Source organism: Thunnus maccoyii, chromosome 14 (assembly GCF_910596095.1).
Source record: "Thunnus maccoyii chromosome 14, fThuMac1.1, whole genome shotgun sequence".
NCBI classification, from domain to species: domain Eukaryota; kingdom Metazoa; phylum Chordata; class Actinopteri; order Scombriformes; family Scombridae; genus Thunnus; species Thunnus maccoyii.
Window position 1 is genome coordinate 15,317,918 of NC_056546.1, and position 24,476 is coordinate 15,342,393.

Here is a 24,476-nt window from a genome sequence, read left to right on the forward strand (position 1 = left end):
TATTGATAAACAGTAAAAATACATTAAAATCAAAAGTACATTCAAAGTTACTAAAAAAAAAGACAAGTACAGTAAAAAGAATTAAATTTAAATGTTTTAATCATAACATTTATTTGTGGAGTTGTATTGTTTTATGTTGCTGTTATAAGGGTATAACAAAAAATGCAGTCTTGAGGGAAAATGGTAAACATGGGTATTCTTTTTTTTCAAACATTGTTTTATTTTATTGTTTTGATATGCAAAACAATAACAACCATGTGAGCTCAGGGAAAACATCCATAAATCAAATCAGAAATATATATGTCTAACAGATCATTGTCACTTTCCATTTAGTCCACAGTGTTTCTTCCTTTCTTTGGGATAATGTCCATTTCTCCCACTTTCTCTATTTGGGTTTCTAATAATCTCACAGTGTGTGTCTACTGATCCAGTGGGTCAGCTTTACCCCCTTTCCATGTTATAGCCTTTTTACAGACCGTTATTAATATTTTAACCAGATATTCATCCTTTCACTGTAAAGGACCATTTGTAAAATTATTTAAGTAAAGCAGAGAAATATCCATAGGGACATTATATCTTAATATCCTACCACTGCTGGACATACTGGTTCCCAGAATTTGGTTATTTTGGAGGCATTTCCAGGATACATGACCATGATCATCATTGACAGATCCACACTCCAACACACCATATTTTTTGTTCAGGTGTTTAGCTGAGGCGTGATAAAGAATCTGATTAAATTTTTCCATGAAAACTCCCTCCATGTCCACTAACTAGTGGTTTGGTGTTTCTTCCACATACTTTGCCAATCCCCATTTGATATTACAATATTGAGTTCCTTTTCCCATTTTCCCTTTATAGCCTATGTGCTGTTTAATGTCTACTGTTCATTAACAATCCACAACAGAGTGTTTAACAGACTGTTTAAAAAAAAAAGCACCTGGGTGCTTACATTCAAAATACATTATGTAATCTTTAGCGTTAAACTGTGCCAATACCAGATACTGCTGAGAGGGAAAAAGGTCAAAATGTACTAGACCATTTGACCAATACACTTTCACTTATGACTACACCGTTATATGCTTATATTCTTGACACAGAGACAAGGATTATGGTTCATTTTCAATAAAAAAACATTCCTGGCATGTTTTTTTCTCCTTTATTGAACATTATGAACATACATACATTCAGCTGGTGGACATTTTATACAATTCAAGATTTCATAGTTTGAAAAAAGTAGATATCAATCGAATGAAATATGAAACGGTAAACAAATTAAATAATAATAAAAAAGAATCTAAACATATTAAATAAACAGTAACATCAGTAAAAGTCAGTATAACTTAATCAGCGGCTACAGAAAATATATTTTTTTTCTTCATAAGGGTTAATGTACAAATTGAATTCAACCAGAAAAACATTAAAGCTTGGGGAGGACTTAGAACATTTCTGGCATGTGCGCCCCTCCCGCGGTCCATAGTGACGTATTTCCGGTTAACTGTCAAACTTGTAGGCTACATGTCAGTTGACGGGACGGACGGGACGGGCTTGGACCAAAACCCAACGGACGGGGAGTTGATAAAGTCGGCACACCGAGGTAAAACCCCCCCCAAACGATGTACTAAATTTAATTCCCAGCTGTCACATTCCCGCCGTTGTCTTGTTTTCTGCGTATTATCCGATATTATAAAGTTATCATTGTGCGCGCTCAGGTTGTTTACTGAATTATTGTTTACTGTGTGACAGCTGATGTCGTTTTTACTAGCTACGTGTGATCAACCCAACTGAGGCAGCGATCGTGAAATCACTGGAAAAATCGTTTCTGAGGAGCTCAGTCATGAGTTTTAGTTGCCTGTCGAGTTTCACAGTATCATTAGTCAATATTTATTTGGGAATATTGCTTTTAGATGTGTGTGAAAACCTGCCGCCATTTATTACAAGACTAACGATATTTTTGCGTGTTAACTGAGTCCACAGTGCCTGTTATTTAACAGTATTCAGTACATACAATTAGCTGTTAAATGCCTCACTATATGCACTGTATATATATGGAGTTTGGTGTGTACAAGTGATGCAGTTGAAACATTGTGTCATAAACAAATAATTGTAAACAATTGTGTAATTTATATTTCCAAGACCTCACTATTCATTGCAATAAGCACATCAAGTTCAACAGAGAGTGACAGGTGTGTGTGTGTATGTGTGTGTGTGTGTGTGTGTGAAGCAGGGGGTGACTGCTGATATCAAGTGTCCATGCCACAACCTGCCATAAAAATAGTAAGAGGAAGATCAGTGTGACTCAGTGAGAGGAGCTCTCAGAACAAACTGGCATCTAAAAATCACCTAAAACCAGTTTGTTGCTTAGTTTGTCCTCATTTCATTTCATGCTTTAAAGCTTGTGTGATTACACAGAGCTTACACATACCAGCAGAGTAATCCAGGGTCAGGAATAATGATTAACAATAAGCTTCAGAGCTAGATTCTGTAATGCAACAGCAATGTTTTGCAATAGTATACTAAATTCTATACCTAAAGTATTGGATAATTTATCATTTGCTTATTTGTGGTGTGTTGTAACTTTGGATGTGTGTTCATTAATAAATGTAGGTGTATTCGGGAGACAAGTCGTGGTAAATGTCTGAGAGGAGCTGGAACCTCACTGAGTGGTATCTTATGTACATTGCTATGTTCTTTAATGTGCCATAATAAATAATTAACTCCAGTCACATTGTCTGTATTACAGGCAGTCAAGAGCAATGTCTTTTATATTTGACTGGATCTACAGGAGCTTCAGCAGCGTCTTGCAGCTACTAGGTAGAGTATTGTACACACCTATCAACAAAACCAGAGGTTTTTTGTCACAGAAGATGAATTTACTTGACTTACAGAGCATCAATTGTCAAACAGTCATAACAACGCTATGCTATTTGATTTTATCCTCCATCATTCCACCCCTATTTTGGAGCAAAATGCCTAAAATGCCATAAGGTCTGCCTAATAAGATCTTGCCAGAGCTTCCTGAAGTTTCTTGTGGAAATGTCAGAAGCGCTATATGTGCTACAGAAGCAGAGCAGCAGGCCTAAAAATGGATTTTTTGTCTGCCTAAACCATTTTTTTTCAGTTTGAACAACTATGTGTGCCTTTGTCTGTATAAGTCAAGGGTACAAACAAATTACCAATCAATATCTTCCTAAAATTCAAAGAATACAGCACAAAATATGACAATTTTGACATTTTTTTTCTAAGTAGGTCAAGGCAGATCTCTAAAAAGGGCATTTGGAGACAATAAATGGACAACATTGTTAAAAAATAATGGCAGCAATTCCAGCCCAAATACTTACAAATGTGCAGATTTGAACTTTTCAGGATTTTCCTGGTATTATCTTTGTTTCTAATACCAATCAATATGCATAAATGTGTAGAAACACAGATTCACTAAAACCTCACTGACATTCCTGAAATAACAAACATGGTGTTTCTGATGACTGGAGGCTCCCATTCCTCCTCCTCCTCCTCCTCCTCCTGCTCATCAGCATCCTCTTCAAGACTGAGATAGCAACATAATACAAGTTTGGAGTGACTTTTATATTAAATTCACATCCGTTTGTTTTCTTTCTATCACCAGGGTTGTACAGGAAGACTGGCAAGTTGGTGTTCCTCGGGCTAGACAATGCTGGCAAAACAACGCTCCTGCACATGCTCAGAGATGACAGGCTAGGACAGCACGTGCCCACGCTACATCCAAGTACGTCTTGTGATGTGACGTGTTGCCAGTTCAGCACTCAGCCCTGCTAGCAGGGCTGTAGGTCTTCTTTTCTTCATCTCATATCTAAAGTCAGTGTTTCCTTTCTGTCTTCAGCATCTGAGGAGTTGACCATTGCTGGAATGACCTTTACGACATTTGACCTTGGAGGTCATACACAAGGTAGGAATAAAGAAAATGCTGTTTGATGCACTGGCAGCCTCCATTTAGAGTATATGTCACATAAATACTGATGCTGTGTTGCTCCAACAGCACGGAGGATCTGGAAGAACTACCTCCCAGCCATAAACGGTATAGTCTACATGGTGGATTGTGCTGATCATGAGCGACTAGCGGAGGCTAAAGTTGAACTGGATGTAAGTTGATTGTATTGATTTCACCTCTTTTTTGTGACACACAACTGGTATCAAAGAAATTTCACTGATTTGGTGTGCATTAATATGACACTTCCTGTGTGTAGGCCCTTTTAACAGATGAAACCATCTCAAACGTCCCGGTTCTCATCCTGGGGAATAAGATTGATCGTCCAGAGGCCATCAGTGAGGATGCACTCAGAGGAATGTTTGGTCTGCATGGACACACAACTGGAAAGGTAATGAACACATGTGAGATTAACATCTGGCGCCACTCTAACACAGATTTTGGTACTAAATTATGTGATTGAAAGCTGAAGTCTGCAGATTTTTCACCAAACCTACCTACCTTTCAGCACAGAAGAAAGGTGTCATTAAACCGTCTGTTAAAACAGCTTTTCTTTAATTTCTTACAACAAATCTGAATTGCCAACAACAGGCAGCAGGCTTAGATCACCAATGATCTTGTTAAATACAGCAACAGTGAGGGGCTGCGAGAAGCATTTTTCACAATACTCGTATTATGCAATCGTTAATGTAAATCATGTTAAACACCTGCTGTTTCTAGGCAAAAGAGACAAGAAAAGAGAGCAGAGGGTGGCAGAATGCTATAGAGAAGCATTGGAGACGGCCTGTCTCACTGATTCACATCATTGAGTCAGATTACAGCTCTCACACTACGCTGTGTTCTCTTTGTAGAACGTGCAGAAAGATACAGCTTTAGGAATAATGTTGCACACACAATGTTTATCGTAATGCATGCTGAAATGTGTGGGTCACTCAGATGTTAAAATCTGTGCCTTTTGATGTGTGTTTTTGTTCCTTTTCAGGGCAAAGTGTCACTGAAGGAGCTGAATTTGAGGCCAATGGAGGTTTTCATGTGCAGCGTGCTGAAGAGACAAGGATATGGAGACGGTTTCCGCTGGCTTTCCCAGTATATTGACTGATTCACTACAATTTCATACTTTACCTGATTAACAATGCTGCCTGTGCACACAAAGACATGTTCCACACAAAACTACCTGCTGTAGAGAGATGTTTTATTAAATATACTATAGATTGCAGATTTCCAGTTGGAAACATGTTTCAGGAGGTGTTTTTGTGTTGATATACCCTGTTTTGTTCATGCGTTCGAAGAAATCTGTCATATCAGTCATACCGCAGCGAGTCAAAGATAAGTTATGAATCATCAGTCTGTACTGTTCAGATTGAGTGTAGAGAATAATCTTCATGCTGTGGGTTCCACCTTCACTTAAAGCCTGTAGGAATTTCCGTCTTCTATATAGAACATGTCATCGCTGTGAACCAGTTTCTGACCCGGGTTTATTTTTAGCTGCTGGTGTAGACTTACAGCGAAGGTCAGTTTGGTTAACATTTTGTGCTTGGAGTCACTCTTCCTTGATTGAAGACAAAAGCGTTGTTGGTACAGATAAAACATATTTATATTTATCTTATTTATCTAAAACTAGTGGCTAACTTGAAGTACTATGCACCTTTTCCTAAAGTGCTGCAGTGAATTTGTGCCATATTTGTTTACCACAAAAGTGTTATCAATACAGTAGCCTGCTACCTCCAAGGATACTGACAGTCTTGCTGATTGCATGTTTTTTTTTTTTTTTTTTTTTTTTTTTTAAATCAATTAAGGGTTTACTAGTACAAGCCAATTATATATGAATGTGACCACAAGTGCATTAACTGGTTTATTTAATACCACATAACAGTGTTAAATCATTGCAGTATATGATGACTGCATCAGCACAGCCAGGTGATGTAACCAACTCAAACGTGTCCACAGTGGTGATGCCTACCTACCTGTTTTCATGATGGTGAATCACTGTGAAATGACTTGAGTACTTTGTGATTAGTTACTGCTCACAACATGCAGTGATATTATGAGAGTACTTGGGTGGTGCTTAGAAATAGGGTATGCAACAGCTATGCATGCAATTACCTGTTAGTGCAATATTATACCTTATTTTGTATATAAGCTATTATTTATATTTTGCAATATGAATCTGGCTTGCCGTCTGTTACATCAAGCTCATCAGCCCTGAAGTCATTTATCTGTTACAAAAGGTAGGTCATGTTGTCATTAAACGTGTGTGAAGTTTGAGCCTAATAAATATTTTTGACAATCCTTTTAATCTGAGTCATTGTTATTGAATTGACATGACCAATTAGAAACATTCTGAAACCATATTTTTATTCCTGTATTATAATATTATTATTAACTTAGATTAAACATTTATAGGATTATTTCATATGACTCCATATGTAATAAAATGCTTACATTTATAATTTCGTACACATTTAACATAATTAAACTACAATATGGGCCCTCCTTAAAAAACAAACAAACAAACAAAAAAAAAAATCAACTTAATTGTACAACGTTTTTGCCAAAGGTTGGAAACCTCTGGTTTAATCTTTGACAATGTGTTATATTGTAAAGGCTTGTCATATTATCCATTGTGTCAAATTTTCATCTATAAAGTAACTAAAGCTGTCAGATAAATGTAGTGGAGTAGAAAGTATAATATTTCCCTCTGAAATGTAGTGGAGTGGAAGTATAAAGAAGCATAAAATGGAAATAGTCAAGTAAAGTACAAATACCTCAAAATTGTACTGAAGTACAGTACTTGAGTAAATGTACTTAGTTACTTTCCACCACTGACAAGTACACAACACATAACACATGAAATGGGGGATAAAAACAAAATAAATCAATGAAACGAGAGACAAAACATTCTAAACAGACATTCTAAACAAATTAATTAAGAATAAAAAAAACCTTGAAAAAAAAGGAAAGACATAAGGAAAGAGCAATCAATTTGACCTCCGGTGCTTTCATCAAATATATTTCTGTAATATATGTATGTATGTAAGACCCCGTTGCTTTTTTTATTGTTTGTAAGAACAAGAGAGTTGGGCATTGAGTTATATATGGAAACTAGGCCATTTTTTTTTTCCAAGAACGGCGAAATCATGACCCGCCCTACTCTACCTCTGATTGGCTTACCCTGATATTCCTACCCTAACTTTAACCAATCTCACTTCTCATGCCTAAATTTAACCAACCCAACCAACGAAGGCAACGAGTACTAGCCAATCAGAGGGAGAGTAGGGCGGGTCCTGACTTCGCCATCCTTTGGGAAAAAATGGCGTCCGGTGACATAACATGACTATTCCCGCCTCCTTGTTTCCCATTGGTTCAGAGCTGGTCATGTTTACTCTCAGTCCAATCACAGTAACCGACAGTTGTCGTCTTTTTTCTTCTTGAATACCAATGAGACGCAACCAGGAAGCTGGTAGCAGTCAATTTGTAAACACAAACTATTACTGTAATTAAAGAATATTCATGATAGAAGAAAAGCTCGGAGGCAGTATGCTATATCTGCTCAGTATGTAGGTTTGTTTTCTTGTCTCACCGCCGGTGTCTTTCAATGGTTTTCCAGTTATCGACATGTGAGTAAAGTTCATCTGCATTGCTAACGACATGGAGATGAAAGAAGTAGAGAGTTGTTGCTGTGTAGTCACGGTGTCAGAGGCTTTTTCTGCCAAGAGTCCCGTGAGCTGCAGCGGAGTTATCGTCCACCGCGGTACTGGAACGGTATTATGCACCGGCCTCCCGTTTTCCCGTTTTATCACCGACAAAGAGCCGCTTTCCGCACACCGAGGCTTCCTCTCGCCTCATAGCTTCAGCGAGAAACTTAAAATCCGCGTCAGCTTCTCCACTCAGCCACATCTGGAGACAAACCAGTGCGCACAGGGAGAAGCATTCACACCCCCGAGAAGCAAAACAACGCATCAACACGAAGTTGTGGCTGAGCTGCTCATGCTGGTGAACTGCCTGGAGTTCAAACAGGCTTTCAGGGCAGTTTTCCAGGAGGCTGACCAGTGGCGTTTCCATGGTGATGAGGAGGACGAGCAGCTGATCAAAGATGCTCAGTTCCTCAGCTGGTTTGCTCTGCTCAAGACAGATGAAGGGGCACACAGCAGCCCACATGCAGGCACCATACCCTGGCAGAGCAGCTCATCTCTTCAGAAAGGCTGCCCGGTTGTTGCATGTGGTTCGCCTTTTGGCTCCCTCTGCTTGGACCTCTTCATCAGCACCCTCAGCAGAGGTATCATCAGTAACCTCGCAGGAGAGGACAATGCTGTCATCCTCACAGATTCCCGCTGCTTGCCAGGCACAGAGGGCGGGGGTGTGTTTGTGATGAAAGGCGCAGGCTGCTTCCACCTCATTGGGCTGATTGTGTCTCCGTTTGGCTGGAAGGCGACTGAGTGGATTGGCCTCACTCTAGTCTGCTCTGTCCAGTTGATCTTCAGGAACATCATCCGCTGCATGAGCATCCAAGATCCGCTCCGAGGTGTTTGGCTCCATCCAGGAGAGGCAGGCCTCCAGATGTCCACCACAGCCCAAGAGTCAAAAGCTGTTGAATACCCCACAGTGTGCTTCGTGGACAGTGGGCAGTTTTGGGGCTCAGGGGTTGTTGTCACCTCTCACCTGGTTCTAACCTGCCGGCACGTTGTCAACGGAAAGTCGACAGTCACCCTAAAGTTCCATCACAGCGAAAGGTGACAGCACATTGATTGTCTTAACCCTATCCGGTGTAGGCTGTCACATCCTTCTCTGTACAGGAGGGGATTTTATTTAAGAAGGGGGAATTTATGCAAATGTTTAATCTGCCTTATTTTCCTCTGCAGAAAACATTTTGACTTGTTAAAGCAGGTGAAAGTGATAACATTAATACTGGTGAGCCTGTATGCACACTACCATGAGTCTGACACTGAGCTACTACTACTGTCATAACAAAATATCTGCCCTGAGATATTTGCTGGAGCTCAAACCTCTCCAATCAAGCAGTGCCTAGATAGTTTACAGGTGTATTTTGGTAGACAGATGTTCTCATATGTTTTATCATAGGTTGGCGGGTAATCTTAACTTTTTCTTTATATTTGCAAAGAGACACTGCTGTTTAATTGTAGTTATTTGCTGCACCAGGCACTGCCAACCAAAGGCCACAATTTCATTAAAATATAGTGAAACTGGCACTTCTTTCCTGTAACTCCTTTCTTCTTGGTTCACCCTCACAGGTGTTTTCACTTATTTTGCCAGATTGGACCTCCTCTCAGAACTGTGCGTATGTAAACTGTGTATACTACCCACCTTTCAATAAGTATAAAAACACTGATTCTTTATATTCTTGTTTAACTGCAGGAGAAGTAATACAAGCAACAGAGAAGGAGGGACACTGCTTGGCTGTAGTGATAGAGGTTACTGACAGTTACGTTTTTGATTAGAAACTGTATAATTTAAAACTTAATGGACTGCTGCTGTCTCTGCTTGCAACAACCCTAATCACGCTTTTTCATATCCCACTGCTTTTTGCCACACCACATGAGTAAATTTCACCTGGTGAATTACACCTTTAGTACGTGGATTTAGGTGAGCTTTATGTGATAGGATTTTTCACAGCAGATATTTTGAATTGTTGTAGTAGGAGAAGCAAAGGTGTCACGAATAACACTAAGGATGCCTCTGTTTTATTAAAGTATCATGACAGTGTGACAATACACCCCTGAAACTGAAGCAGCTAAATGGAATTCAGCCATCATTGATTTTATTATTTACACCTGTGCTTGTACAAGTGCCATAAATTGCTTCATCCAACTTCAACCTGAGTGGAGGTCTAATCAGCAGGATATTTGGAAACACCTGTGTAGGTGTGCAGGTTCTTTCAGCAAGTTCAACTGCTATAATGTTCCTGATCACAGTGTGTACTGATTCGGCACAAATGGTACATAATTTGTAATGTTTGACGTTTGTCCACATGATTTCTGCTTCACAGATTCCATGATATTGTAGGTGATGTGCTGTTTTCTACTCAAGTGTCTTCACCCTATGATGTGGCTGTGGTGCAGCTGAGAGACTCAGCCCCAGAGGTTGTGGTCCCTAAACTGGCTCAGAGTTTCAATCCAGGTTTGATTTTAGTCTTGCGTAGTGGAAACAGAATTTCTTTTAATGTAGCATGTTGCATAATTAGTGTCAGAGCAAATTTCAGTTTCTTTACACTAATGAAACTTTTCTGAGATTAATGTCCAGCTTGGTTTCTCTGCTTACAGGTGAATCTGTATTAGTGGTGGGCTATGGTGGGTTGGGTCAGAGATGTGGTCCCTCCCTGACCTGCGGCATCCTCTCCAAAGCTATCAACCTGAATTACCAGCCTGTCATGCTTCAGACCACTTGTGCAGTACAAGCAGGGGCCAGCGGAGGTGCTGTGGTGCGGACACACTCTGGAGAACTGCTGGGTAAGAAACCCTGCAGCTACAAAGTCATGTTCTCTTTTTGATCAGTGGGGGGCACATGATGACCACTGAAAACATCAGCGTAACAATGCACCATATGTGTAAAGAAAAGGCAGCTATACTCATCAGATTGATCTTTCTGCACTGCTGTAGTGGCACTTTTAACAGAGCGTTAAGATTATCTGCTGTTTTGCAGGAATTGTGTCCAGCAACACAAGAGACTTGGCTGCCAAAGTGACCTACCCGCACCTCAACTTCAGCATCCCAGTTACTGTATTCCAGAGATTGCTGCAGCGATTTAACCAGACAAGAGATGTTAATGTGTTCAGGGTGTTGGACACCACAGCGGAAGATGTCAGAAGGGTTTGGAGGCTACAAAATGCTCAAAGTAAACTATAACTGAGGATCTGTGCACCTTGAAAAGGTTGAATGATTAAATAAATATAGATTATATGCAAAATCACATTAGATAATTAAAATGATCACAAAACTAGTATTTTCAGATAAAAAACTTAACATATTTCATACCTCAGTTTGTTACAAACAGGCACAGAATCACAGATCTGAAGGAGTTAATGCAGCAAAAGAATCATCATGTATTTGTAATGTTAATACACTCACCCAGAATTATGCAGTAAACTATTACTACTATAGTGACATATTTAAAAGACCACTTCATAGTCAAGTTAAAGCTACTTTAATACTGGTAATGATTGTTTTGTTTTACTGTAATGTACAATAAGGTAATTCAATTAATAAAATTGTTTATTTTTGTGATATTCAATGTATCCTGGGCATATATTTCTGTACACAACCCTCACAATTTACCCACATTATGACAACTAAAATACCAAATGAACGTAAACAGAACCAGAGGGCTGAATAAAGCCAGAATAATCACCCTTATTTCTCCAAATGTAGTTATAAAGCATCAAATAAAACGATGGCAGAAAATATATAAGTTAGGTTTTTCATTCAACATCTAAGCATTAGTTATTGTACAGTTACAGCATCAAGAAATACTGAAGCATGTGTTAGGTTTACACCTGGTTCTGTTACGTATGGCCTGTTTTTACCAACCAGGAAAAATAATATAAAAAATGGACTGACAGGTTGCTGAAAATGATTGGTCCCTTTGGGTAGCCAGAAGACTCGCTGCCGGTGTCAGGTATTCAGACATCTGTTGGCAGGCATACCCACTCACAGCTAACACATTTAAGGTTTCACCCACTGGGACATTACTGCTCCTGATTTCCATTATCACAGAAACGTGAAACTGAGAAATGACATTTCAGAGGATTGGTTACTGTCAGTTTGTATGCTACGACAAGCTTTCTTGGCTTGAGCTCCCGAGGATGTGCGTACATGGTAACATATGTCACTATTCCCAGACTGAATAGTTGAATAGTTAACAGTGAAGAGGCTTAAGCGATGTCACAAGGAAGCCGAGGAGAGAGTTTTCTATAGGCATTGTGCTTTTAGAAGTGCTGATACGCAGACCTGGGTCTGTATCTCATTTCTGCTGGTTCCCTGTAGCTATAATCTACACTCCATTGCAGATTGAGGCAACACAAGAGTAGAAGTGAGCTGACAATAAGATCAGATCTGCTTCTCAGTGGAAAAGTCATAGAGAGGAGGTTTATGTCTTCTCTTCATGAGAAGAATTATTGTATATATTGAATTGTATATATTGAATATATTGAAATCATCTTGCCCAATAGCAGATTATTCCACTTGCAAGAACAGCAAGATTTCAAGAATAAATTAACTTGGTTAGGTGTTAAGTATAAAGAAAACTATAGGTATGAAGTAATACATTTTATTTCTACACTTGTTAAAGCTCCTCCAATGAATCACAGGAATTTCTTGGGGAAAGTGGTGTAGGGGCAATTGAAGGTGTGGCATACTCTGAATGTGCAGACCCTGATTATCTCTTAATGATGTATTCTCCATGCAAATATATGCAACAGTGGCGTTAGAGCAGACTGCAATGTCAGTGTGTATACTTGCATATACTTTGCATCCCACTCCTCAAGGATGAAAGAGCTGAAAATTCAGAAAGGAATAAAAAGGAAGTGAGAGAAAGAGCACAGACTTAGATGTATGGTGGCCAGCTGGGCCACATAGACCAGTTTATTTAATTTCATTTTTTTTATTAAACACAATAATTGATCCACATTATGATACGATGCACACTTGTCAACCAAGCAGAACGCTCTGCTAGTCTCTCAAGGCATTGATAACAGGACTAATAGGTGACGATCTGTCTTCTGATACACACATTATATACAAGCTAAAGAGTGATGCGTGAGAAATTTTTCTTTTAATAAGTCATGAATGAGACAGAGCACTACTGTCACACATGAGCTGAAGCGTATGATACGAAAACGGTAAAGTCAAAGGGTGCTTTTCAATATTCCAATGTGGCTTCCTCTCTTTATTGCCCGTTTCCTGCCTAAAACCAAGACTGGATATCTAAATGGTGTTAATCTACAGGAAGAAAAGATGAAAGAGGCCAATTAGACGACTGAAATGCACCCAATCTGTCTCCATTTTTTTAATGCAAGCACATGACAAGCACCCGCGGCTGCTTAAAGTCTCCATTATGCCAGCTAAAAACTGCTCAAAGATAGTTCAAAGGACATATAACAGAATAGAACAAAGATTCACAAATATGAGGGACAAAATCTCTCACTCCAGGCCCCATAATTACATAATAGTGATATTTCCCCTTCCCCTGCCCCTTTTAAGAACATTCTGTAACATGAAATACTCCCAAAACGTAAGCATCTTCCCTCTCCCAAGCCGTGCATCCCTTTCCCTCACTTTTCAAAGTTGTTCTGAGAGCTTCACCATGTCCATCTCTTTGCGGGATCTGTGTGTGTGTTATGTGTTTGGAACCGTCGAGATGCTCCTGTAGAGAGGTTGGATCACACGTTGCTATTTACCAGATATATCCCCCATCATCCACCTCTCCCACCTCTCCCTCTTCCTCCTCAGCCTCCTCTGCAGTCTCCTCGGCTTCTTTCTCTTCCTCGTCTTCCCATCCAACCCCGCTGCCAAAATCACCTGAATATGCCAGTTCATCGTCTGTGGAAAGACGAAGAGAAAACACATGCAGGGAGATTGAATTATCCACTGTGGTCATCTTATATAATGCAATAAATTCTGTTCAGCATGTCTTCCACTCAACTTTGACAGAGTCCTCTCTGTACGAATGAGAAATTCTGAAATCAATTTAAAAACACTGACTGCAATGGCAAAATAAGGGCATGTGTTTGACTTTGTCTGGATTTTAATAGCTATTTCTAAACCTTGCCAGGGGACCCATTCTTATCAGGAGCAGGTTTAGTCCAACCAGCCCTCATTTATCTTGAAAGACTTTTCTCACAGCGACAAGCGACGCTTTAGAATGCAAATGACTCTGGACACATGAATGTGGCACTGGTCCCCGCAATGAGTTATGTTGCAGGGGGCCTAAGTCCTTTAACATAAAGGAAGCCTTGTGCAGAATGCAATTGGGGGTGCTGCAGAGAAGTGGGCTGATTTTTGAGTGTTTTTCTTCTTTTCTCGCTTCCAAGTTCAATTTCTATGCATGTATTGACAGTTGAAACCTATGGGATTTACCGCAATCTGGCTTGCCACGAATCCTAGATCCGCCTACTTCTCCACCATTTTGGTCCACACACCAGCACTCTCCCCTGTCACACTGCTGCTTCCTGTAGTAGCCGTCCTCGTCGCAGCTAGGGATGAATCGACCTGGCATTCACACGCACACACAAATAAATAAACAAAAGTCAGGTACAGGGAGGCAGCCTTACCGTACATGCTGTACATTCTGTCTGAACTCCATAGAGGCAAAGGCAGATAAACACATCCTGCATCATGCCTTATTACACGTGGCACTGAGCCCAAGTCAGAATGTAATGCATGCAGCATATGTGGCAGCCAATTCCATATTCCATGAATACAAATATGTTCACGGAGCAAGATAGGGAATAAGTATTAAGTCAGCATATTGGGGTTGTGTGGTGTGTGTGTGTGTGTGTGTGTGTGTGTGTGTGTGTGTGTATGTGTTTGGGAGGGGGGGTGGACAGCTAATCATCATGGGATAAGGGAGGACATAAGATTGGAAACTTTTTCCATTTCTGAACTGTTACAAGAATATGAAACACAGCTTGTGTTCACAAATGTGAGTGTGGAAAGATAGGAAAAGGCATGACAAAAGTTGTGTTTATCACTGACGCAGTGGCTCTTCAGAGATGGATGAATTTGTCATAAAATTAAATACTTCAGGGATATTTTTTATTAATTATAATGAAAAACAAGAAAATGAAGTGTGACACAAATGAGACTGGGCAAAACAGAACTGTCCATCCAGTCTTTCAAGGGAACATCTGAGCGTCGGGCTGGCGGCCTGCCCTCTGCTCGTCGCTCTGTGTCCTTGGAGAGTCCTGACTCAGAGCCCAGTCAGCCGGCCAAAATCTGCAGTGCACATATTTACCCACTAACACACACACACACACACACACACACATACAAGCAACACACACTTATGGCTGCTTCCCTTTGCCGTCTGTCAGTATCAAGTTCTAATCCACAAGGCTGATCAGGAACTAATCCCCGCCTCCTGCTTGTGATCTGGTTGATTAAAACCCTCCACCAGGAAAGACAGATCTAGTTGGGTTGTAATGCTCTTATAGGAAGTCAGATACCTACCAAACTTTCTTTTGCCACCGTCTAGTACTTGGATCCTCTCAAGTTCAGCCAGGCAGGGCGGCTCTGAGAAAAAACAGGGCATGGTTTTTATAAGAAAAAATAAAGGAATAGAGCACACTCAAAACAATCAGCAAACAAAATCTGAACTCTCTTGTTGATGTAATCAATGACCTTTCCAATGACCTACTTCAGTTTTAAAAACAATTCCTATGCATTCCTTTATATTTTCCATAAAAAAAAAAAACTCAGGAGGTAGACCTAGTTTCTGCTTGGCTGGTTGGCTGACAGGTGCAATCTCCTAGAGCTGTGGGAGAACGAGGCTGTCAACGAGCAGCAGGAATGTTTTTAGTGGCTTGCAGTGACCATTTCACCTCATAGGGGAACAAGAGGATGAGTAGGATGACAAATAGTGACCGGCGCACCACAACAACACAGAGCTTGCCGTCCGCTGAGTGTCTTGAAATTTGAATGTATGAGCCAAGGGGAATGTCAGCACACAGGCATGTGAAGATGTAAAGCTAACATCCTCCCCACAATACTCACTCTCTCTCCAGAAGCAGAGGCACCACTCGGCGGTGGAGACCTTGCCGTCTCTGAAGGAGTCACAGGATTTGAAGAAGGGCCGGATGCAGACCTCGTATTTGTCCAGGTTGATGGCAGCCAGCTCTGCCTGGTCCAGGTACAGGTCGCTATTGGTGTCCAGCTTGGAAAACATCCAGCCTATAGAGTCCTTACAGCTGGCCACCAGGCTCCTGTCCAGCACTGCAAACACAAAGATAGACAAATAAACAAACATTAATTTTTTATCAGGGGCCAGCTGCACAAATGGAAAATGAAACCATGCCAGTGTGCTCAGAAATATTTCTTGTTCCCAATGTAAATCCACTCTATTCATCATTTTCTTCACACATGATGGGTTCAAAAAATGAATGAAAACAGTATTATAAATTACAACTTATCTCAACCCATTAAGAGAATTTTCAACCTCAGACTTTAAATTTTGGTTAAGACTTGACGCTTATCAGGCATCAACTTGCTGCCAACCAGATCCTGAGTCTCACTTCCTGTTGCTTTGAAGCACAGCATGCTCCTGTAAGTGATGCAACATAATCTCGATGCATCCACCCAAGAGTTTTTGAGTTTCCAGCCCTCTTACTGTTTTCAAACACCTTTGATATCCAGAAAGTTGTTGCTAGATTTATCCAGTGAGAGCTTGATAACACGTGGGTGGATAAAACACCAACAGAACATAAAACTGAATTTGTGAGAACTTAATTTTTCTTGTTGGACTTCCTTTTGCTTTTCCAATTGCACTCACTGCATGATACACTTATTGCTGGTTATGGCTGTTATGTAATTTTGCAATCAACTTTTTTATTGCTCTTTTGCATCAGATACATACAAACAAACAATAACAATAAAAACAACAACAACAACATTTTGCAGGACACAAGGACCCAAAATTTAGCAATAGATAGAAATGGTGATTACAGCAATTCTTTGATTTTCTCTGCCATCACTTGCCATGCTGAAATAGTACTAGCTCCAGCACCATGCATTCTTGCCACTCATAGCTCCATATTAATTATATCTATATATGTGTTAATCCATTGAGCTTTTGTAAGTGTATGCTTTTTGGCAGCAGTGATGCCCGTTACGTCTATTCAAAGTTAATTTTAATGAGGAGGTATCATTTAAGAGTAGCACAGTGGGAGAGCATGGCACAGCTACATCCAGCAGAGGATCACAAACCTCACCCAAAAAAAGCCTTACATCCTTGCATTCCCAATACACATGCCATGTAAGAACCTGTAAGTCCATCTGGGCACCTTGGAGTGAGGGAGTCCCCTGAATATAGTTGAAATGAATCTGCTGATTCAGTCAAGTGGATCCTCTCCAATGTAGTGCTTCAGATCCTTAGTCCATATGTGTATAGTGGAGAGAGCTTTATAGGAAGTAATCCGGAAGGGCCAATATAGTTGAGATACCAAACCTCTTTTATGCCCATTGTTGTCCAAAATGGAGTGCAAGGGATGGGTGTTAAATGGAGTGTTTCATGGCACTCCGTATGGTTTCTTCTATAATCACAGTTGGAGATACAGAAAAAAGGATGAGATCACTAACGTTGGGGAGTCCTTTCTCATTGTAAATGTTGGCAAAGTATGGACACCTTTAGTACTCCAGGCTGGGTATGTGACTGGGACCCCCACAGTGAGAAGAGAATACAGTAGTTATTGAAGATTGGGCTATTAAGATACCATTTACATGTACTGTTAGATTCCTTCTCAGCAAGACGCCATACTGACAAAAGGAAACTCATTATGGGGCCAAGCTGTAGTTTAGCTTCCAAAGGGACAGCAGAGTAAATCAGATCTTCCAAACTATGTGGGTATGCTAAATTACCCTCTACAGGTTTCCAACAAGCAACAGAATCAGAATTAACCCAATCTGATAATGGTCTCAAGACAAATGATCAAAAAATACGTTTTAAGTTAGGAACTAAAAGACCACCCTCTGATTTGTGATGTTGGAAAGCTGTCAGCTTTATGCATGGCCGTCTCCCACCCCAAATAAATTAGCTAAAGATTTCATTTTAACCCTAATAGGATTCAATTCTGAGTTTTATGGAAATAATGATGGTTTTGTCCAGTTAATTTTATAACTGGACAGGAAACCAAATTCTTCTTAAGTATCTAAAATATGAGGTACTGAGGTGGCAGCTTTGTCAAAGTATAACAATATGTCATCAGCATACAACGATATGGAATGAGTGGTATTATTGAAGTTGATGGGGGTGATAGACGGGTGTTGACAAATTTTCTGAGTGAAGGGCTCTAGTGATAAAACAAATAGGAAAGCTTAAAGGGCAGCCCTGTTGACAAGAGTGCGATAAGGTAACCTTGGTTGATATAATGCCATTAGTGTTTGTCATTGCAGATGGGTTATTATATAATAATTGAATTAGTTTAATGAAATTGGAACCCAATGGAAAACGTTGCAAGGTCTCCATAAGTAGTCCCATTCTAGCCTATCGAAAGCCTTTTCTGCATCAAGGCTCAACACAGCACATGGGGAAGTTATATCTTTGGCAGTATGAATTACATTGAGTAGTTGCTGAATGTTGTCAGATGCAAGCCATTTGTTCATTAAACCTGTCTGATTGCAATGAATTAATTTTGTTATATGGGGTTCTAAGCGGAAGGCTAAGATCCAGGCAAAATTTTTTATTTCGGCATTAAGGATAGATAATGGTCTGTAATTGCTGCGTTTCGTGATGTCCTTGTTGGGCTTGGGCGATACAGCAATTAGAGCAGAATTCATGTCATTGAAAAAGGCACCTACATCAATAGATCCATGAATCATGGCTAAAAAGTATTGTCCCAGCTCCTCCCAAAAGGTGAGCTAAAACTCATCCCATCCTGGCAATTTGCCTTTTTTCATTCCAGCCATGGCATTTTTCAATTCAGTCAGAGTGATTGGTTCTCCAAGGCACTCAGCATCCTCTTGAGTGAGAACGGGAAGTTTTAAATATTGTAAAAAGATTCACATTTAGCTCTATGTAATGTTATTTCAGATCTGTAGCTCAGAATAAAATAAGCGAAACTCTGCATTTATTTCTAAGTAATTAACTTCTGCTCTGAGCTAATAGCCATGATGTTTGAATATTTTTCACATTTCTCCAAACTTAGAGCAGAGGGAGACTTGGTTTTGAACCATTAAAATAATAAGTTCTTCTTGTCCTATGCATTTGGAATTCAGCCCTTGTTCTTAATAGATTACTCAGGTTCACTCAGACTGAATCAATTCCCTTTTTCCAATTCTCAGTAAAACCAACCCCTTGCTGGTCATGTTTCAGCTTTTGCAAATCTTTCTCAAGTGTATTTATTTTGCCCAGTCTTGTTTGATTAAGGTGAGAAGCAAAGGAAACTGTGTTTCTTACAAATCCTTTAATTGCACCCCATAGGACTTGAGGATCCTCAACTTAGTCGGCATTCTCTAAGAAAAAAGTATTTCTGAAATGTTCACAATAATAATTGTTTTTAAGTAACATGGTGTTAAAGCACAATCTTGTAACCTTGGTAGGAGTATTGGCTGGCGTAAACTGTGAAGTAATAACACCATGGTCAGATAAAGGGTTATGTAAAATCACAGCTGAATGAATTTGAGAAAATAAAGTCACAGAAGCCAGTTAATAATCTATCCTTGAATAGGTTTTATGTCTCTCTGAATAGAAACTATATTGCCTTCAAGAAGGGCTTACAGCTCTAAATAAATCTGTGAGACTGAAATCACTAATCAGACCTTGGAATGCTACTGTAGAGGGATGAGTATGCTGTGGTGGTACACTTTATCTGTCAAGTAAGGGATCAAGGATAGCGTTCATGGTTTAATGGTTTGGGATGTATAAACAAAGAAATACAATTTTCTGCCCATAAATATTTGTTTTAATGTAGGCAGTTCAGCTACCTTCACTTGCACAGCTTTCAATTACTGTGAAGGATAGACTGTGTCTCAACAACACTAAGGCACTGCGACTTGTGGAATTGAATGTGGCTGCAGTTGCAGTATAGTAGTGTCAGTTTGCCAATTGGTGCTTATAAGAATGCTTTAAGTGTGACACTTGAACAAAAGACACATCTATCCTGTGCCTTTTAAGTCAATCTAGACATATTGAGTGTTTAATGCGGCCATTTAGGTTGTTTATATTCCACCTAGTCACATGTAGTATAGTCATAATTACAAATAAGACTAGGCAAGTTATTATATTCCTGCAGATGTACAATAATCAGAACTGTGGAGATCCAAAATCTAAAAAAAACATCTAACATTATACAACGAGGTAGCAACAGCCACTAACCAAATGCCCACCAACTGGGCACCTGATCTGAGAAAGCTGGCTATCACACCACCACCTCACAAAAGGTTATCGATCAAGATTAGAGCCCATTGAAATTATTTACCACGTAAAAACGTGAAACTAACATGAGATAAACAGCAAACCTTGGTGAGACAGGTAGCCTATGTAATGAAGTTAAGTATGTCCTGAGATTTTTCTGTGGTATAAAACAATGCTTCCATATTCTGAGGTCCCATCTTTTGTAAAACAGATATCCAGTTGTGAGTTTTACTTCGTCAGTCTGTTGGGTCTGAGTGATGAGGAAGTCGTCAGCCTCTGCTTATGTCTTGAAGAGGTGGACTTCTGATCCATGAGACAGCTTCAGTCTGGCAAGGTAGATCAGGAATGGAGTGAACCCAAGTTTCCTTGCTGACTCCATCGCTTGGGAGAATGAGCGGTGCCATTTAATTGTGTAGTTACTATAGACAGCTACAAAGCGGATTGCTCTGCTGATGACCTCAACCTGAGAGATCTGGCCGCCTTCAGGATTTGGTCATTCTCTGTGTAGCATAGCATCTTGCAGATAAATGTGCAGGACCCCCCAGTACTGTGTTCTGGTTCTATACGATGAGCCCTCATCACCTCCAGCAATAATCACTGGATTATTGATAAAAGTTGATGAAAAATTGGCAAGAGCAATTGAGCTAAGCAGCCATCTTGTCTGCAGGTCACATGTCCTCACATGGCTGCTATGTCCTGAGGCAGAAAATACCATGTGAAAGGCCGCCAGAGTTTATTTAATTCCAGGGCACCAATGGGTATTTGTGCCAAAACTACCAAAAGTATTAGCACCTGTGCTTCTAGACTGAGGTATAATATGATGTAACTAAAGTATTGTAACTCCCTCTTAATACAGTTGGGATTCATTAAGTAGTAGCTCTAACCTGATGTGGTGCTGGCTGTAGTGGTTCTGGCCCCGGGCTTGCTGTTGTTGTTCTGCTTGGCATTGCTCTGCAGTAGCTGGAACCAGTCCCTCAGACGCTCCCCAAGATCAGCCAGATCCTGTCCGGTACAGCTATCTGTGGAGGCCACAGGGAGAGGAAGAATACGATATTTGTTGCACGATGATTGTTGTCATTGTGTATGTCTGTGAGACACAATGAAAACGAGTGATAGGGAACCTCGTATTCTAGTTATTACTGGTGAATTCATATTTAATATATTTGCCCAGATTACTTTTTGTCATGGTTATTGTGTATGTTCAATCTTACCATGATTACTCTCCTTGGAAGTAGGGGCAGCAGTTGGACAAGGACACAGACCTGAACACTTCAGAGTAAGATCCTTCCCTGTAAGACACGCCTGCTGCTCCAGCTTGCACTGCAACGCAAACACATACACATAAGTGCATTGAAACACAAACACACACCAGCAATATCGACAAGGGGACACAAAGGTGAGGTAAAATGAGTTATTGCTGCAACACAGATCAAATATTCATGAGGTGACCGACTGTACGCCTTAATTCAAATTTGAGACTTGTTCCTGAACGCGCTTTCCAACCTCTATGTGCACACAAGGTCAGGAATAGTGATCCAAAAGACGAAGCATAAATCAATAAACACATGGGATTCTGTCACGACAATCCACCAGTTGGTCCTTCCGAGGCCATATATCATGGCTTTTTGTCTCTGCACCTCTTGAGAGTTTCTTCACACTGCTCAGCTCTAAATGCATGAGGTGTCGTCACCATTTACCCTACAACGAATAGTACATTATATTATCACGTATATAACAGAGTCAAAGCTGTGAACAGATGTACCAGCATCTGACTGATGCACATATTGTTATACATGTACTGTGTAGTATTCCACTGCACATCTGTTGATAGGTGTCAGGACTATTTTAGCAATTTTTATTACCACAACCAATTACAAAGCATACAATATATAACAGAACATGTGTGATGCGGAATCCACACGTACATGGGAATAATTTTCACTTTTTTTATTCTGAGAGATGCTGTGCAGTTCCACTGCCAATGATTTCCACCCTCCACCTACTCCCAGTGATTATTTACCTACCTTCATTTCTTTTCTATTTACAGAGAGATATAAATGTTCATTACTTTGATTAACAGTAAAAATATAAGCTTGTTAGTCAGTTTATATAAAAATGATTGACTGGAGCAGCTTTACAATAGTATAATATATATATATATTTAATTTACAAGCAAACTATTTTAGTGGGGATAATTTAATACCATCTCCACCTTGGGAAGAAGGGGTGTCTTCCCCTCAATATAAGCCTCTCATACTTGACTCATCCTTTTTAGGATTGTATTTGATTTAGGTATAAGGTAGGTATAAAATATATAGGGCTGGACAATATTTTCAAAGTCAGTATCATGCTATTAATAGAAATATTTTTCCATTACTGCTATATTGAATATCATAATATTGTAAATGTATGTAAAATCACATAGATAGAAATAATATAAAACAATCAAATTTGTGTTAGATGCAATTAATTGTGTTCTTTTTCAAGTTATGTTCATGTTGTTATGCTTTACATCATAAAAAACTTCAAATGTGCAAAACAAAACTTTCTTTTATCTAGTTTTTAATTACAGGTGGCTTAGAATCATTAAATTGGACAACAGTCGTTAAATGTTAAATGATAACATGATATAACCACACCACTGAAAGCAGATAACCTGTAACACTGAATTATTGCCCAGCCCTATGAGTATGTATTTGTTCCAGTGTACCTTTGAAGCATAGTTGTGTCCGTCTGATCCGCACACAGGCCCAGTGGAGGAGATGGGACAGGGCTGACAGTTTCCATCAGGAGACCTGAGCACAGGCTGCTTGAGTCTGCAGGACAGAGGACACACAAACACTTGAGCCTCACTAAGTCCAGCTGAGACAGCAACTGTTTGCTAATTCTGTGTACAGACAGAGCAGCACCAACCTGAACATGAAGGTCTAGCAAACAGCCGTCCTCCATGTTGCCTGAATGTATTAGCTTATCATTAAACAGCAGGCAGTCGTACTGCACTGATGCACAAACAAAGCTTTATTATGACCACTGTAGCCAGCAGGGAAACACATCCCAGAACCAGCACAAGCCACTGACTGTAAACTTGGTTGTGTTGACCTTGTGTTAGTGTGCTTGAACAGAAAGCATTTTTGACTACAGGTATTTGTGTGTTTTGGGAGTTAGTTAGTCAGTACTTGTGCAGGGGCTACACACACTCACCTGTGTTCAAGTTTCTTGCGGTTGACGCACACAGCTCTCTGGTAGCCCTGGGCGATACACACCTTGTGTCGGCTGCACTTAACCTTTTGACAGGGATCCTTGGTGGTGTCTACATCTGGAAAAAAATAGAAAATGAGATGTATACTGCAGTATCCTCACTGATTCACTTTATACCTCTTCCTCTATCGTTCTCTGCTCCTCCATTCTACCTTTTCCTGCCGGTCTCAATTCCCAAACCTCCCTATTTCATCGCATAACCTGAGTGAGTCTTACATATTACAGTACAACTGTTGGTTTAACACTGCAACAAATTTGCATCTCGAGGCCTTCTGTGATTTATAGAGGGTAAAAAAAAACATATTTGTGAAAATGAAAATGAAAATAACTTCTAAGAGGATCAAGTAGATTAGTTAGTTTTTAATGCATATGTGATATTTATATTTGAGTTTTGTAATATCATCTCTGTAGGCTAAAGCCTCCATGGCCAGCTCATCCAGCCCCATCCATCACACTCTTTGCTAGGAGCTAATGCTGGACTATGTGTCAGCACCGCACACACACTCATATGTCACAGCTGTCTGTTCCTAGCAGGCCTCCTGGAGCCTGAGCTGGATGTCACACTCTATTCTCCTCAACTCCTCCGGCCTTTTTTCACCTACACTATCCATCAGTACAGTACACCGGAACACAGCTTATTCACAATCTATTACAGCAGGTTTCATCTCTGTGACAGAGGTGACTTGTAAATCATGAATCCATTCATCCCCTGCCTGCTCTTACTGTATTCTGTTTTATGGCACTATTATGATTTAGCAGTCGGGCTTAGGCTCTCCTCTCTTGTCCTCTCCGTTGGCTGAATACATTAATGCTGCCTACATCACAGGATTATTGAAGCGAACCAACAGATATCTGATTTGAGAAGCAAATCCAAAACAATACACACACCCCTCTGTCATGGCTGAGCTGGTTGTATAACTGACTGACTGACTGCTCTGCTGGGGAGAAACAGTGAGGCTCAGAGGCATTAACGCCCAGATGCAGACTCCTCATCCATTTTGACTGTCAACAGTGGAGCCTTATTCTCTGGTCGCCCCTTATCCCAGTTGGCATTGATTGTGTAGAGTATCTCAGTGTACTGTATCACACACATCTCCTAGCTTTTCTCTCCGTCTTTGCCTTTCCATTTTAACCTTCTCCTTTTGTTGCTGCCTGCCTTTCTTTTCCTTGCAGGTTT

General features: G+C 40.1%; 3 protein-coding genes across 3 annotated transcripts in view; 2 read left to right on the top strand and 1 right to left on the bottom strand.

Annotated features, from left to right (window-relative positions):
- Positions 1-1,490: 1,490 nt before the first annotated feature.
- Positions 1,491-6,260, top strand: sar1ab (secretion associated, Ras related GTPase 1Ab). Its single transcript, XM_042433659.1, has 7 exons — positions 1,491-1,597; positions 2,744-2,814; positions 3,626-3,745; positions 3,860-3,925; positions 4,016-4,119; positions 4,224-4,355; positions 4,947-6,260. Exons 2-7 carry the CDS (start codon positions 2,757-2,759, stop codon positions 5,061-5,063), a joined length of 597 nt encoding a protein of 198 aa, XP_042289593.1. The 5' UTR covers positions 1,491-1,597; positions 2,744-2,756; the 3' UTR covers positions 5,064-6,260.
- A 1,142-nt stretch (positions 6,261-7,402) lies between these two features.
- On the top strand, positions 7,403-11,204 carry tysnd1 (trypsin like peroxisomal matrix peptidase 1). Its single transcript, XM_042433495.1, has 4 exons — positions 7,403-8,694; positions 9,969-10,099; positions 10,243-10,428; positions 10,622-11,204. Exons 1-4 carry the CDS (start codon positions 7,613-7,615, stop codon positions 10,822-10,824), a joined length of 1,602 nt encoding a protein of 533 aa, XP_042289429.1. The 5' UTR covers positions 7,403-7,612; the 3' UTR covers positions 10,825-11,204.
- Positions 11,205-12,520: 1,316 nt separating this feature from the next.
- The window catches only part of spock2 (SPARC (osteonectin), cwcv and kazal like domains proteoglycan 2), a 31,546-nt gene continuing 19,590 nt past the window's right edge, over positions 12,521-24,476 (bottom strand). Inside the window, exons 3-10 of the mRNA XM_042433798.1 lie at positions 23,243-23,357; positions 22,752-22,857; positions 21,253-21,361; positions 20,926-21,060; positions 15,688-15,906; positions 15,145-15,207; positions 14,053-14,184; positions 12,521-13,515 (exon numbers count right to left, since the gene is read on the bottom strand). Coding sequence (XP_042289732.1) covers positions 13,370-13,515; positions 14,053-14,184; positions 15,145-15,207; positions 15,688-15,906; positions 20,926-21,060; positions 21,253-21,361; positions 22,752-22,857; positions 23,243-23,357 — 1,025 coding nt within the window. The 3' untranslated portion in view covers positions 12,521-13,369. The remainder of the gene's footprint in view (positions 13,516-14,052; positions 14,185-15,144; positions 15,208-15,687; positions 15,907-20,925; positions 21,061-21,252; positions 21,362-22,751; positions 22,858-23,242; positions 23,358-24,476) is intronic.